The sequence below is a fragment of the Falco cherrug genome, chromosome 5 (assembly GCF_023634085.1).
Source record: "Falco cherrug isolate bFalChe1 chromosome 5, bFalChe1.pri, whole genome shotgun sequence".
NCBI classification, from domain to species: domain Eukaryota; kingdom Metazoa; phylum Chordata; class Aves; order Falconiformes; family Falconidae; genus Falco; species Falco cherrug.
The window spans coordinates 69877615-69894584 of NC_073701.1; the positions used below are offsets into that span (position 1 = coordinate 69877615).

At 43.7% G+C, this 16970-nt stretch overlaps 1 protein-coding gene across 1 annotated transcript in view; it reads left to right on the forward strand.

Moving 5' to 3' along the window:
- Positions 1 to 16970, forward strand: part of ELAPOR2 (endosome-lysosome associated apoptosis and autophagy regulator family member 2) — a 103773-nt gene that overhangs the window by 45007 nt on the left and 41796 nt on the right. Inside the window, exon 2 of the mRNA XM_055712478.1 lies at positions 7850 to 7970. Coding sequence (XP_055568453.1) covers positions 7850 to 7970 — 121 coding nt within the window. The remainder of the gene's footprint in view (positions 1 to 7849; positions 7971 to 16970) is intronic.

Sequence of the window (16970 nt, forward strand, 5' to 3'; positions counted from 1 at the left end):
CGGCTCTGCTGCTCACCCATGGGCTGGGATGGTAGAAGTGCAGGGGGAAGCGGGGATATTTGCTGATGTCAGAGAGTACAATTAGAAATACCGAGTGCAGTAAAAGAGGAGGATGGGCTAGAATGCCTGAAACTAATAAGAAATTGGAACTTGGATCTCCTCCTTCAAAGCCTAAATTAGGAGAAGTGACTGATAGGCAGCACTTAAAGGCACTGGAGTAGTCTTAAGGTGTTGAGAGAGTAGTCCTTGAGTGGGCTAATGCTACAGAGGCCAGGCATGGGGGAACACAGCTGTGCAGAGAGGCTGCCATGTCTCTACGTTTGCCATCTTTGGGCTATCATGTCTTGGTGTACCAGGGTAGTGAAAATGTTGTCTCCTTTTCAGTGTGATTAGTCTGGGGGGATCACAAGGGTGCTCAGTGAGGTGGGACTCCCTTCTTATCTCCTTCTGTATTCATTCTTTCCTTAAAGAGTCTTTTATTTGTGTGTGGGTCTTCATGGTTTTGTTTGGGTGGTTTTTTTTTAACAAATACACAGCCAGTCCCTGCTGCACTTGTAAATATGGATAGCACATGGGTCTGTAAAGATTATGGATGCCCCTTTTAGCAAGCAATATCTTTTAATAGCATTGTGTGTAGCTAATCGGGTTAAGCAAAAGTATCAGTGGAACAAGCAATGCAAGTTCAGGGAAGGAGTAAGTGACAGACCTCTTGAGAGTTGTTGCTTAGTAATATTGTGGCAGGTAGGACAGGAGAATTTTTTCTTTTTGTCTTTGGCTCAGTGGTGTCTGTGTTTGGAAAACAAGAAGAGCAGAGCAAGCTGTTAAATTGCAAGAGACTCTTGCTATTGTATTTCATAACATATATGCTAAATGTTTATTGCTGCTGGGCTTCATCCATTGTTTTCTGCTCAGATCAAGTGTTCAGTGCATTTGGGAACTGTTTGTAAGGGCTTGTGCCCTCTCTGCCCTTCTATAAATTTCTAAAACTTCTAAAAGTTCTAGTTAAGTGGGAAGGGCTACAGGGTATCTCCCATCTAGGTGAAAGGAGGAAATGAAAAGGTTGGTGCAGAAAAACAGGAAAGACATTGAAGCAGGTGTTGCTTTTTGTCATGGGGAAAGCTCGGTTCTACAGGGGGTCATCTGGGAGAAAGCTCTCCAGTCAATGGCGACGAAACAGATGGTTCTAGAGTTTCAGAAATGCCCTGAAATAGGCATTTACTTTAAGACAAGAGAAGCTGTGGCGATTCCTGTGTCTGTCAGCTGTTGTAAAGGACCATGACATGACTAGCTCCGATGTAGAGGTCTGCACTGGAGACATCTAACATGATGTCCACTGGGTCTAGGGAGCTGGGCAAGGAAGAGTACTCAGTGCCACTTAAAGTCAGGCCAAGGATTGTATGAGAAGGGAAGTGGAGCTGGAGGACACACTGGTGGGGACATGCCTTGCTGAACTGTTGCTCAGCTGGCTCGTGGTGGATTGGGAGCTGGAGAAGGGTTGTAGGGCAGGAGGTACAGGTGCCCCCAGGGAGCCAGAAGATGTCTGCTGGAGTTTTGCACAGGACCTGTGAGAGTGTGGTAGGCACACAATATCGATCCTGTATCGATGCTTTTTGAACTTAGGACACCAGCCAATTCTGTCATTTTTTTCTCCCCCCAGCAGAGCTGTGACCAGTGCACCATCTCTTTGACATCATGTGGTGTCCTTGAAAAAGAACATATGCATGTCAGAGAGTTTCTTGTAGCAGCTTTGCATGGTAGTGGAGATGTGGTTTCACAAATTGTTCTCCAAGAACAAGAAAGCAAAATTCAACAGAGGATAAGACAAACACACTTGCCTATTTTTGGTGGATTTTTTCAAGTTACTATTAAACTTTCATTTAAAATGTAATGCTGAGGACTACACATTGATTCTGAGTGGCTTCTTGGAACAGCATCAATTTTCCATTTACAAAATCGCTTTTTTTTAAAGCTTAACCCTGTATGGGGTACTGTTCATTTTTTCCTGAGAGACACTTTCCTATGGAAACCTACTCTTTGGGACTGAAGTTCAAACCAGTTTTGCCAAAGCCTAGGATTTATGAGCAATAAAATAGGAAATGTAAGAGGAAATAAAGCTGAATTGGGGGAAGGACATGTTTAGAACATTAAGGCCAAGCCCAGAAAAGTACTAAACCAGAGCCAGAATTACAGTTAAAATTCAAACAGGCCCATGGCCAAATTTAAAGATGCTATATGTCTGGATGATAGTGGGGAAAAAACATTGAAAGCAAAAACAGTAATAGCTGGCAACGAATAACATCTGGCAATGGATTTGCCATGAAATTAATTTCAGAGAACTGCTGGGTGAAGAAACTTCTCCATCAAGGAGGAGGAGAAATCTCAACATAATGCAACAGCATTTTTCAGTGAGAGGCAAAGGTGTTGTAAGTGTCCCACAGTGCTGAGGAGGCTCCTTTGTCAGCCTTCTATATGTGGAAGTTCAAATTGGTGAGGCAGATTGGAAGTGCTGAGCTGGGTAAGCCAGTGTTAATGGGCAATGTCCAGTGCCTGCCTACATCATGTGTGCTCTGAAAGCATTGGTGCTGCATTCAAGGTGTGCTTCCAGCTCGTAGGAATGGACCTGAGCTACACTGGGTGCTGAGGGCAGTGTCACTGTGGCTGCTAAACCAGCTTGAGATGCTGGATCATTTAGCTGAACCAGAGCTCCATGCAGTTATGTTCACTCACTGTAAGTAGCTGAGCTGGTTAATTTAAAGCTGACCAGTGGTCCAACCAAAGTGTGAGCTGCGGTCATGCCTGTGGTGCAGCACAGATATATTCTAGTTATAAAAGAGGGATACAGCTGGGCCTTCAGTGGCTGTTTCTAGGTAAAACTGTAGTATAGAGGAAAAGAACTATAGAATAGTGTAGTGTAGTATAGTATACTATAGGAAAGCCAAGGGACAGCTTGAGCTAAACTTGGCTAGGGGCATGAAAAATAAAAAGGGTTTCTTCAGCTATATAAGACAACAAGGGAAGATGAAAGAAACTGTACCCCCACCCCAATGAGTGAAATTGTTCCTCTGGTAATTGACTGTAATGAAGACTGCAAATTGATTTCTGCCCTTGGGCACACATGCATAACTCAAAAAAACTCAGCCATGAGAACAGACATGGAAAAGGCTGAGTTACTCAACAACTTTTTGCTGTGGTCTTTACCAGCAAGTGCTCTAACCATGCTGCCCAATTCACAGAATCCAAAGGCAGGGACTGGGAAAATGAAGTGCTGCCCGTGGTAGGAGAAGATCAAGTTTGAGACCATCTAAGGGACCTGAAGTTGCACAAGTTCAAGGGACACAATAAGATGCATCTGCAGGTCTTGAGGGAACTAGCGGATGAAGCCATTATCCATCATATTTGAGAACTCATGGCAGTTTGCTGAAGTTCCCACTGACTGGAAAAGGGGAAGCATAACTGCTATTTTTAAAAAAGGAAAAAAAGGAAGACCCAGGGAACTACAGGCCAGTCATTCTCACCTCTGTGCCTGACAAGTTCATGGAGCAGATCCTCCTGGAAACTACGTTAAGGTACATGGAAAACAGCGAGGTGATTGGTGACAGCCAACATGGCTTCACTAAGGGCATATCATGCCTGACAAATTTGGTGACTTTCTACAATGGAGTTATAAGATTGGTAGATGAGGGAAGAGCAACTATTGTCATCTACCTGGACTTGTACAAAACATTTGACACTGTCCCACATGACATCCTTCTCTGTAATGGATTTGATGGATGTACCACTCAATGGATAAGGAATTGGCTGGAGGGTCACAGTCAAAGAATTGTGGTCAATGGCTCAATGTCCAGGTGGAGACCAGTGATGAGTGGTGTTGCTCAGGGGTCTGTATTAGGACCAGTATTGTTTAACATCTTTGCTGGGGACAGGGACGATGGGATCCTCAGCAAGTTTGTGGATGACACCAAGCTGCCTGGTATGGTTGATACTCTAGAGGGAAGGGGTGCCATCCAAAGGGACCTTGACAGCCTCTGTGAACCTCGTGAAGTTCAACAAGCCCGAGTGGAAGGTCCTACACCTGGATCAAGGTCATCCAAAATACGGATATAGGCTCGTCAATGAGTGGATTGAGAGCAGCTCTGTGGAGAAGGACTTGGAGGTACTGGTAGATGAAAAACTGAATATGAGCTGGCAATGTGCACTAGCAGCCCAGAAAGCCAATCCCATCCTGGGCTGCATCAAAAGGAGTGTGGCCAGCAGATCAAGAGAGGTGATTCTGCCCCTCTACTCAGCTCTGGTGAGAACCCACCTGCAGTACTGCCTCCAGCTCTGGGGCCTCCAGCATAAGAAAGACATGGACCTGCTCAAGTAGGTCCAAAGGAGGACCACAAGGATGCTCAGGGAGCTGGAGCACCTCTTCTATGAGGCTAGGCTGGGAGAGTTGGGGTGATTCAGCCTGGAGCAGAGAAGGCTCCAGGGAGACCTTGGAGCAACTCCCAGTACCTAAAGGGGCCGGCAAGAAAGCTGGGGAGGGACATTTCACAGGGGCCTGCAGTGACAGGACAAGGGGGAATGGCTTTAACCTGAAAGAGGGGAGATTTAGATTGGATACTGGGAAGAAATTCTTTACTGTGAGGGCGGTGAGGCGCTGGCAGAGGCTGCCCAGAGCAGCTGTGGGTGCCCCATCCCTGGGGGTGCTCAAGGCCAGGTTGCACGGGGCTGGGAGCAACCTGGTCTAGTGGAAGTGTCCCTGCCCATAGCAAGGGGGCTGGAACTAAATGGTCCTTAAGGTCCCTTCCAACCCAAACCATTCTATGAGCTGGCAGAGATTTTTTGAGTTATGCATGTGTGCCCAAGGACAGAAATCAATTTGCAGAGTCTTCATTACAGTCAATTACCAGAGGAACAACCAAGTCTGTGGACTGTTTTTCAGCAATAAAGTTGATTTGAAGGTCAGATAGAAAACAAAAAAAACCAAAACAAAACACCAAAACACCAACAAAAAAAATCCGCCAATTCCATAAAAGATCTGAGCACAATAGTGAAAAAAGTGATGGAAAGAGACTATGTAAGAACTCTAGTTCTGCTGTGTAACTTTCCCTGTGAGTCCTGGGACTCCTCTGTGGACATGGCTCGCTGCATACAGGGATGGGGTGGTCAGAGGGAAGAACAGCTCTCCAGAAACATCATCTGACTGGTTACAGCTGGAGAGATTTCCATGGAGGGATGAAACAGGAGAGATGGAGACCTGATTCTTCTTGAACTTGGAAAGAGCTTTTTCTTTATAATTTCAGTTACTGTCCTGAGTTTTGAATGTCTGGTGATAGCTGACAATCAGACGACCAGTAAAGGAGATGATTCTGCACTGCATGGTGTGTCCCTCACAGCTGCACCACTTCTGAGACCCCCTCTGGCTGCACGCTGGCTAGACATCCCTGGCTAGACATCCCTGAAGTGTGTTTTGATAGGGTAGCTGTGAAAGCAATCTGGATTGTTAACACCAAACTGCTCATTATAATTTTTTGACCTGATATGAAACAGAAAAGAGATCTGAACATGAGTCAGATTCAGAGCATTTCAATACCCTTTGCTTCACTCAAGTCTTGCATATTTAATTTAATAGATCATTTTTTTTCTTATGTGATGTGAACTATGAGATAGGTCTATTACAGATGTTTATGTATTCTGGTTGCCTTATAGGCAGATTTCATACTAAGATAATAAGGACTGGTTTTTTTCTGTTCCTTGAAGGCTGTATAATGAGATGGAAGGTGGAAAATGCATACTTTAACTGAGTATATTTGTAGAATTGAGTGTGGTGCATTGGATTTCATGTGTGGCTCTGGGTTTGATAGTACCTTCTTATGCCTTGGTTTATTTTTGAGACAAATAGTTTTCCTTTCCATTGTTCTGTTAGTTAGGTTTCTAAACCATAGGTTGAGCCACAAAGGCATTTATTGAACCCTGAAAACCTTAATTTCAGAGAAATCAGAATAGTTTTTGCATTCAGATGCAAAATAGCAAAGGTGTTAATGATATTTATTTCAAACTTTATTAATATCTGAATGTCTCTGGAGACCTGTGGTAACAGTAGGAGAAGTATTAAACTCAGTATTGTTTGTGTTTCTACAAGTAAATAAGGAGGATTGCAAGTTGTCTTCTTGTGAGTCAGTTGAATATTTGCATGGATTAGCTAATCTGTACCAGAGACAGCATGGACTGACTGTCATCCACCTGATTCCCCTTCTTCTCCATCATGTGGGATGTCGGCACTGCAAGGGGTCAGGTCATAGAAAGAGCAGGAAAAGATTGCCCCCAAAATAATCCTCATGTGCACAAAGTACCTCCTCCTAGGGGAGCATAGCTTGGGGACAGATGTCTGCAGTCACAGTGTCACAGATCTTTAAGAAGGCAGATATATGCTGCCTCGTGGGTGGGTTTTGCACCAGTGAGAGAGAGCTACACCAGCTAAGGAGCTCTTCTGGGTGTCTCTCAGGCTGTGGACGCGACCACTGCCTTCCTCCTCCTTGTTTCATGGCCTGTCCTGCCAGGAGAAGCCAGCTAAATTGAAAAGAACCAATGAAACTTTATGGATCCACTGCACCAGTTTGCCCTAAAGCTGCATAAATGTCAAGTCTGCAGCTAAAGCTCTGATCCCGTTTTCCCCAGTCCCATGATTTTGTGTGTTATTTTTATGGGCCATGCAGGGCCATGCAGTGTTGGAGGTGCGGTTCTGCTGAGAGAATAGAGAAGTCTTCATCCAAACCAAGCGGCTGATCTCCCTCTGTAGCCAGTGGAGAGAAAGAAGTGTTTTGAGCACTTGTGTTATCTCCTCATCCCTTCTGCAGTAGGTGTCAAAAATAGTTTTCCCTTTATTGACTGCAAAGGGAGCTGGAGGTGGCCTTGCCCATGTGGAGACGTCTCATGGAGCTTGCTTGTATGTGTAATTTTAATATAGGTCTGTTCCTTCTGAAGGAAGTTATACGCTAATTCTGCCAGCTTCACCCAAACTCCTGCTTGATACCAAGCTGGTTCAAGAACAAGGTGTTATTGAGGTCTATTTTAATAGTAAAATTTTGGGCTATGAATTTGGAAACAAAGCTACAAAGGCAAAACTAAAAATGCAACTAGATGTGACTCTAGATTGTATGTGGGATCTGATTCAACATTACTGGTAAGATAAATAGCTAATATTCTTTAACGTTAGGAAGTTTCTTACTACTTTTCACTTAGACTACTCATGGCTGATCTCAGCCACAGAGACCATGGGGCTGATGTCCCTTTGCACTGTCATTCTGCCTTGAGGTATTCCTCAGAGCCAACCCTGCATGCATTTTCAGAGGTATCCCGAGATTGGGTTTATCTCCCCTAATTTGTCTGGGCTTCCTCTGAAATCAGTGAAGAGGCACTCCCAGAAGGTGACTGTTCCCATCCATCTTAGACATCCGACCCAACAGGGGAGAGGTATGGCTTTCTCCTGCTCCATTGACCAATGAGGAAGCCTGGGTGGTTGCTGTAGATCAGATATCGTGACAGCCAGAAGTTTGGGATCTGTCCTACTCTGAGAGACTAGGAAAAAAATTCTAGTGGAATCTGTGTCCTGTCTCTCAAGTGCTTTTGCAAATCCCCCCTTCTGCCTTAACATTTGCGCTGCACAGCACCCGATGTGCTTTGTGCTTGCTCTGTGATGATACGCAGTGATCATCAAAGCTGTGAGAGTTCTGCACAGTATGTTCCACACCAGCTACTTCCTTTCTGGTTTAATTATAACTCAGTTTGCTAATCCCGGTCTTGATTAATGAGCTTAATATGCAAATGTTATGATGAAACTGAACCTCTTTGTAATTGCTTGCAGACAGATTACCACTTCGAGTACACAGAGTGCGACAGCAGTGGCTCCAGATGGAGGGTGGCTGTCCCAAATCCATCGGTGGAATGCTCTGGACTACCCGACCCGGTGAAAGGGAAGGAATGCAGTATGTTGGCACTTTTCATTTTACAGACCATTACTAGCTGTTTATGCTATTGACCCTGGCAGGGCTTCTTAGCTTTGTCACTGATGTGCTGAGTGTCCCTGCATTGGTCCTTCCCCTCCAGTCCTTCCTCATCTCTTGAAGTGGTGGAGCAGGAGTTGTCTTTGCAGCATAGTTGTATAGCTCAGTATCTCATACCCTTGTATGCTCATTTATGGACAAGGCACATCTGTTACAACACCCCTTGAAGAGATGTTGTTGCTTGTCCTGAGCTGCCATACTCTAAGTTCTGTGGCTCTCCAGTTCATTTGTAGCTGCACTGGCCAAAATGGTGACCAGGAGTAGCTAAATTATATTTGCATAGTGTCCACATTCTTATTACCTGCATTATTTAGCTATTTGTAAGCTGAATGCATAAGTAAAGACTTTTACATGTCTTATTTACCTGAGTTATTTTCATGGTGAAGATTTCACATGCTATTTATCTCTGAATTTATTTTTAACAGCTAAGAGTGTTCTCGTATCACTTGGTCCCGCGGGTTTTTTTGAAATGTTACATTTCTTTGCATCTGGGGACATATGCAAACTGCTACTCTACAAATAAGTTTGAACTGTTCCCTCATTGTTTTGTAGCTTCCGAGGCTGAATGCTCTTTCCCATCACACTTTCTTGCTCTAGCAATTCTCTCCAGGAAAGATCCTGGCAGTGCTTTACTTTCTCAGTAATTTGAATCGTGGGTATAAGTTATTGCATCTGACAAACAGGATGAACAACAGCAACGTGGTTTAGATTGGATATTAGGAAAATTTTTTTCACTGAAAGTGTGTAAAAGGCCTGGAACAGGCTGCCCCGGGAGGTGCGGATTCACCATCCCTGGAGGTGTTTAAAAAACAGGTAGATGTGGTTGGTGCTTAGGGACGTTACTTCAGTGGTAGACTTGGCAGTGCTGGGTTAACGGTTGGACTTGGTGATCTTCAAAGGTGTTTTCCAACCTAAATGATTCTATTGATTCTATGATTCTATGAACATGCTTTCAGTTCTACTGTAGGAGAGGTGAGATTTACTCACTTCTGACTCTCCTCCTGTAAATGTTTATCGTTTATTTCTTTATGACATATGTTCCAGTTTGAGGCACATGTTTTCTGTAGCAGCGTTGACCACGGAAGATTTCTGACTGCTTGCAAGCATCACTGGAGAAGTTGCCTGTGTCATTCCTGATATTCAGGTTTAGTTTCTGATGTTTTAAATGTGGAATCTCTGTATATCCTTAGGATGTATTTTTCAATTACAGAAACACAGGGCTGGGAAGTACCTCAGGTGATCTCATGTTTCATCCCCCAGCTCAGATAGCTATAGTAGCCATGACTTTGTCATTCATAGCTGATATTTGGCTGGATTGTTTTCAGGGACCTCTGGTGATGAAAAGCCCAGAAGCTTTTCAGATATTTGCTCAACTATTTTGTTCTTTTCATTTTCCCTCCTGCTACAGCTTTTTCTGCTGTTGAATCTCCCTTGTTATACTTCAAGCCTGTTGCTTTTTGCTGTCTCCACTATAAAGAGGCAGATGGTGTTACCCCTTCTGCTGCACAACCGCTTTTGGTGTACTGTGGACTGCATTGGCATAAATAATTTTTTCTGATATACAGCATTTCTTCTTTCATCTTGTGTTAAATGGTGTAAGGTCCATCAACCTTATACTCTCCTTGACTTTCTGCTACAGATTTTGACAAATGGTACACTTCTATCTGTATCTTCTCTTATTTGTGTGTCTTTTTGGTCTTAAATCAATTCCAATGAAAGTTCAACTGTTTTATAACAACAGATGGATCCCTGGCTTCTCCATATCTGGCCCCCTACTAGATGAGGGGAAAACTTTGGCCAGTAGATTGGCTGTGATATTATATACCAAAGTACAGGTTTCTGTTAAATACACTAGAAAACTCATCTTGGTAGATACCTCTTCTCCTTGTAGTGTTGCTGTAAAGTCCCATGGCAATTCAGCTGGTTTGAGAAGCAGTTGGATATTTGACTTTTTTTACTGAGCCCTTCAGATTTCATCTCTCTGGGCTCTTGGGAGCACAGTGGTGTTAATGGAGTTCTGTCTTTAGTAGTCTGTAGCAGATTGTCTGGTGTAGAGGAATGAAGCTGGGTTAATCAGCATTGATAATCTACAACTGTGGGTTTGCTTCAGGGGTGATGGGTTGGCCAATTTAGACAAGGTGCAGCTGTGGCTGGTTCTGTTAAGAGGCTGGGCAGTCAATGAAGAGAGTGCAGCCGAGGAAGAGAGAAGAAGCAGAAAGAAGAGAGAGAACATGTGCCCTGGATGAGGAGAGACTAGGAGAAGGCAGCAGAGGAACTGGCATGAAAAGTATGTTAGTATGAGATGGTAAAAAGACCTTGTTGCATCTGGCTAGTTTGGAGAGTGCTGTGACAATCTGGCTTCAGGAGATATCTGGCTGTATTCTGATGGCAGAAGTCATTTTAGGTTTCTCATCTCATAGTCTTTCACCTTTTGCTTTAAGAACAGCCAATCTTTCAGGCTGAAAACATGAATCTGTCAACAGCAGTCAATCACTGCAGGAATGTGTAATGAATACCCCCCACCCCCCCCCTTCGGCTTGGCTAATGTGGTAGTATTTACCACAATATATTTGAACCAGTGGAGGGTTTGGCTGACAGTCAATTCTTCAATGGGTGGGGCATACCAGGAGAGGCAACTCTGGAAAAGTGTGTGCCCTCAAGTCCTTTAGAGTTTGCACATGGTGGTCTGTTGTTGATGATGACTTGTATTGAAAATGATGACAGGTAGACACCCCCTCAGTGACTCGCCATATCATCTGAGCTGGTGGCTTCTCTCTCGCTTGACAACACACTAGCTGAACCAAGGATTGTCTTATACTAAAAGCACAGATTTCTGTAGCCTGAGGAGAATGAAAGGATCTGTATTTGGGGCCGCTACAACTCGTGTTCTCAGTGGATTGTGTACAGAGTGAGATTTGCACTGCAGGCTTGGCCAGGGGTTGCATGCGCATCTCACCAAGTCATTAATGACTCCTTGAAATGCCTGCCTTTTCTCATAGGCCTAGTGTTATTTTGTCTTGAGGCCTATCAAGAAATACTGTAACAATGCCATATCCTTTGACATTTTACTGGACATTCTGCAAATTAATTAGATCCTCCTACATCTTGTGGATCCTACCCCATGCGAGAACACATTGACACTGGGGCTCACCTTAATATTTGGTAGCATCCTGGGCTCCCTTAGGTATCTCTTTCAGTTCTTCAGCCTGAAGAGCCAAGGAACACAGCACAATTACCCCAGATAGGATGATTTCCAGCCTTGGAGATCTGTTATCTTCAGAAGTTTTGGTTGGTATCTACTAGTCCTTAGATACAGTGCAGTCAACTATGTCCTCTTAAAAAAAAGGGGTTGTGATTGTGTAGCAGGAAGAGTTCTTAGGGCTTTTTTTTAATCTCCTTGAGGTTGGCAGAACCCGTGGTTGTCCCTGGGGGTGGTTGGGACACAATGGATATGGAGGAATCTGGGTGAAAAAGTGAGTATTTTTGGGAATGTACCTGCCATGGCTGTTGACTTCACGATGTACTGTTTGCAGTTGTTTTCATCTATGCAGATATGCCTGCCACTTGAGAATATCTGCTATTGATCTTTACTGCTCCCTGAAAACAGAAGCGACTTGCAGGCTGTCATTAATTTTGGATCCTGAGAATACTGCACCAGTCTCTCCGACTTCCAAATGCTCAGCAGTCATTCTCTTTAGATTGTGCCTGAACTAGGAATTTGAAAGATGGTATAACAATATGTTAAATGTCTCCAATCAGCTCTGTAAATATGTCTAGACTGTGGTCTCCAGTGGAGTGGAAAGACACTTGAGATTGCTAAAAATGTATTAGCTCAAGTGCTTCAAATATCTGGAACAATCTAACTGTGGTACCAGACCTTGGTTGGTGTCTCGAGATGTGCTTATTTTCAGGATGTGGTGTTTTACTGCTTTTCGTTTGAATGAACCCATTTAAAGTTAGGTTAGGTACCTCTGTGCTCTGCTGCATTTTGAAGTGCACGCCGACCTGCAAAGCACAGCTGACTGTGACCTGCTGAGAGTGACTGCCAGCATTCCCCAAAATGGCTGTAGTTTCCAAAACGTGTCTGGATTTAGCCCTTTTTTTGAGACTTCAAAAACTTAATCAGCAAAGTTTACCTGCAGAGAAGACAGAGTCCTCTAAGAAATAGTCATGGGATTCAGAGTAGAAAGGACTGTCATATTTTGACAGCTTTATGCCCTAGTTATTAGAAGAAAGATTTTTTTTTTTCCTTTATCTTGCCAGGAGCACAGGGTGGTGTGATGACCCACCTTCCTGTCCTGCTCCCCTCCCCATCTCTGTCATCCAGGTGGGAGGTAGGAAGAAGGAAGGAACCTCGCATGACAGGTGTTTGATGCTGGAGGAGGTCTGGCTATGCTGTGATGGCAGACAAGGGAAGGAAGGTGCAGGAACAGCTCTGCAGCACAGTAGCTCGCTTACAGTGCACTGGGACAACATACCCCTTTTATATTCCACTCCCCTAGTATATTCCACTCCCCTCTTTTTTTTTCTGATCTCCTTGCCTTGTGGGGCTGGCTGCAGCCATCACTGCTTTCAGACCCCACATCAGGGTGTCAGCCTGCATTTTGCCGTTCAGTGTGGTGTGGTACCTCAATGCCTGCCCCATGGGGCTGGGCTGCTCTGGACAGGCCATGGCACGGCCATGCCAGGTTGCTTGGCCACCTTGCTCAGGCTTGAGCTCGTTCAGAGCTGAGTCTTATTTTTGATGCCTCCACGTCACAGTTGCAAGGCATCCTGCAGAGAGATGCATTGAAAGTGCATCAAACGCCTTTGCTAGGAAAACTGCAATATTTATTACACTTAAAGCTACTTTGTGTGGCTCTCCTCTGCTTCCCATGTAAGATGTCCCCACCAGGCACCTTCTCTGTACTGTTTTGGAGGTGGGGTATGTCCATGGAGGCAAGGACTGTTGCACTGGTTGGTGGTGGACAGAGAACCTCCCTCAGCGAAATCCAGACCCCCGAATTGCTCCATTACTTCTTGACAGTGGGGAATGTGCTTAACTAATTTGGTCTCATTCATTTTTAATTACCACAGATCTCACTCTGATCTGCTCCTGAGTCATGATGGCATGAAGGAAATTTAGCTGATAAAGATCACTGCCATCAGGGCCCTTGCTTGGCTTTTGAAATGGAAAATATCTGTGGCAGTCAATGGGAGCTGTTTGCTTTTGGGGCTAAGCCCTTGCCTGCACCACCTTATGGTGGGCACCTCTGAAAATCCTTTGTTTTGGTGTGGGGGCTGGATGCTGTGACCTTCTTGGGCCCTGGCAGTAGGAGAAGGACTTGCCATCCTGCTCCCACTGACACACCGCCACAGTCTGTTTTGATGGCCACAGTCAGGCTTTTCTGCCAGCCTGACCATATTGCTGCACATTTTGCACTCAGATTAAAAGTCTGAATTTGGAACCTGCTTTCCTTCCAGGTCTCCTTTCCTTCCTCTCTTCTTCGTCTCCCTTCACTCAAATACAACCCAAATATCTGGTTCAGAGTGTGCCCTTGCTGTGCCCAGGTGCACTGATATGCTCCTCTCAGCAGTTTGAGACCAAAAAGGGCATAAAGGCTTCACATTTTGACCTCAAATTCTTTTTTTTTATATTAACTCTTATTCCACAGAATATGGGTTATATTTTTTTGCCATCCTATACAAGATTTGTTTGCAACATTATCTCATAAATATCTGTTAATTTTAGTGGTGTTTTGTGCATAATGAAGAAACTATAGTGAGAATAATAGAGCAATTTCAAAAGGAGTTGAATTTGCCATGTTCGAGGGGAAAAAGTCCTGCTAGGTTCACTGTTATAGTCAGCGTCCAAATGCCAGTTACAATTATAATCAGCAAGATTTCTTAAGAAAGGAAACACAGAAGATATTGATAATATGGGAGAACTTGATCGAGTATGGTGCCGTGGAGTTAGTAATGGCTCTGCTTAGCAAACTCCAGCTTTACCTGGTGCCACTGATGCGGGAGCAACTTCTTTGAGATCAGAAATGTGCTCGGGTTTTCAGGTGAGGCTTGTGAGCCTGTGCCAAACGGTAAGCATGTGGAAAGCTCCACTGACTTCAGAAAATAGACTGTCCTTAATTACAATGGACTTTACTGAGGCCTGAGAGCAAAATCTGTCCTGATTTATTGCTACTGAGTTGTGTCTGTTGAGTTTATTCTGGCTCCTGCGATCTACTCCTAGGATACCGCAGGAAGAGATATGGATCTTTCTGCTAATTGCAGTGCACTTTAGACACAATTAGGGCAAATGACCTTTTTCAGGCTTGTAGGTTTTGTAACACTTCAGACAATTCAAGTGATCTGCAGGAGTTTTAACTTTCCTGTTCTTAACAGAAAACTTAAATAAAAGGTTTGGGGTTTATGTTCTCTGGGTCTCTGGTAAGATTGAGTATCCCAAGCAGGTAAAAAGTGGGTCTGGCTCTAACTCCCTTGAGGTCAGTGGGCACCTGCAAATTTTATAACATATGGAGTATGCACGTACATATCTGTGCAGATGGATAATATAAAATGAATGTTACACGTCTGGCAAGGCCTGTGTGCTTGTATTACAGCATTGTGACATAAAATTTACATCTGTTCATTGTCAGCTAGATTTATATTCAGGCAAATTCTGTGCAGTCTTTGTGCTAAAAAATCGGTTATTCTGAAGTTTGTCTTAGAATTTTTAAATTTGGCTGGTGAAGACTTGAACATAGCAATAAGTTCCAGTAGTTTCTTTAATATTTACTGCACATGTGGTTGCGAATATACATACAAATGCTCCCATGAGGATTGTGCTTTTTTTTATTATACAGCACATTTATTTATGTTATCTCAAAATGGTTTGTTATGTAATCAAAAAAACTTTATTGTTGCCACAGCATCTTTGTCTTTGTATGTGAATGCATGGAAGAATTGGTTTTCATAGGGCTTAAATAAGTCCACAGTTGCGGCCTCTTGAAGCAAACATGTGAATCCTAACATCATCAGAGAGTTTTTTTTCCCTTTTGTATTTACATTCACATTTACATTTACAATTTATTTATTACATCCACTGAGGGTTATTTTCTGGTCTCATTAATGGGCTTTGCAATGATTGGGATTTCTTTGTTTCAACTGAGGAGAGGAAGTGTGGCGGCATCAGCGTAGCCCTGAGGACTAGGCATGTATGCATTGCCATTTTTTTTCGTGGCTTGAAAGCAGTGGATCTTGTCTTCATCAGACTTGATGTACTAATATTTTTTTCATTTTCATTGTCATCCAGACATTGCTTCTTTGGGTGTCTACCTTGGAAGAAACAATGAGGTCAAGCTGTTAATGGCTGCTGGTGTTTAACCGTGTCATTTAGATCTGACATACGCACATAGATATACTTACATAAGGTGACAGATGCTGTTGGGTATCCTGGGCTGTAGGAAAATACCATTTTGAGAGAGCCTTAAAAAAATTATTCAGAAGATCTCCCCTTTTGTTCCTTCATCCTTAAGACTGCTCACTTAAATGGTATATGCTGGTCTCCTCCTTCATTTTGACTGACACCTTCCCCTCTCCCTTCTCTTTTGAATATGGCTCCCATGAAGCTGCCTGTAAATGTTTAAGAATCACATATGGAAGGTTGCTCTCTCAAATGTAAGCACCCAAAAATTGGGCATGAAATCCAGGGAATCTCGGAATTTCTTGATATACTTTAGATTTGGCCCTTGGTCTGTCACGTATTACCTAGCAAATAAGAATGTCTGACAGAGAAAACCACAATATAACTCTGTCTCTGGAGTGACCGCTGACATGAACAGCAAGATATGCAAGAAGTAGATTTCAAAGTCATGATCTTTGCCAGTGCACTTTTGTGCCTATAGCGTGCAGGACTGGGCAGCTCATCTGTACCTGAGTCTCTTTCAAATCCCTAGGAAAAATTTTATGGTTTTTCTGAAAAGAAAAGAAAGGCTTATCCACTAGAGCACACTGGGGAGGGGACTAGCACACAGCAGTGGTGGCTGCTCTGAGGAACACTGTGAAGCTGAGGAATTAATGCAAGGCTGTCACATAGCAAAGGTGTTTAGGCAGTAGTGGTGTGCATGGCACACTTTGAGAGTCGCTACCAAGAGGCTGTGATTTAGCAAAACACTCAAGCAAATGTTTAATCCTATTCCTCCTAGAGCATCCCCGCTAATGCGTGTTCCTAACCCAAGTCAGGTAGGTGAGTGCTATTGATGGCATTAGGCTTCTCACTTAGACTGAGGCTCAAGGTTACATTTTGCCACGGCATTTCCATCTGGATGTTTTTGTAAAGTGTATTGTTATCCTGAGAGATACCCCAGTTTTACAAGTAATTTTTCCAGATTTTTTTCCTCTGTGCATTAGCAATACACTGTCCTTGCAGGAAAAGTCCTATTGTTGGCTCTTTGAAGCACAGATTCTTTTAGGTGAGTCAGTAAAAAAGCAGAAGAGTTTGCACTGAACCCATGGAGTTTAATTCCTGGAGAAGAGTTACCAGGAACTACATGTTGATGTATATATTGAGACTTCCAAAAGAAAAGTTCGCCTTAGTGGTTTTGGTGATTTCTTCAACCTATTTGTGCACATGATGTAATTAAATAAGTTAAACACAGCTTCCTCTGAGTTGCCAACTTCTCTTTCAACAGGAGAGCAGCTGGCAAGACCTTGAGATTTGCTATGGGTTGGTAGAGGGATGAAAGGCAAGCACTCTGTGTGTGTCTGTGTGCATGCGTGCGCACACAGAGGACATCGCAAATGGCACTAAAAGGCATTTGCACCATCACTTTGGTTGGTGAGCAACCAAAATAAGCCTGATGGAGTCAGTGGGGCCTGGAGAGGTACTCACTCACCCCGAGGTATGTGGCCTGCCATTTCCAGTGCTGAGCCACTAGGATGGCTGTT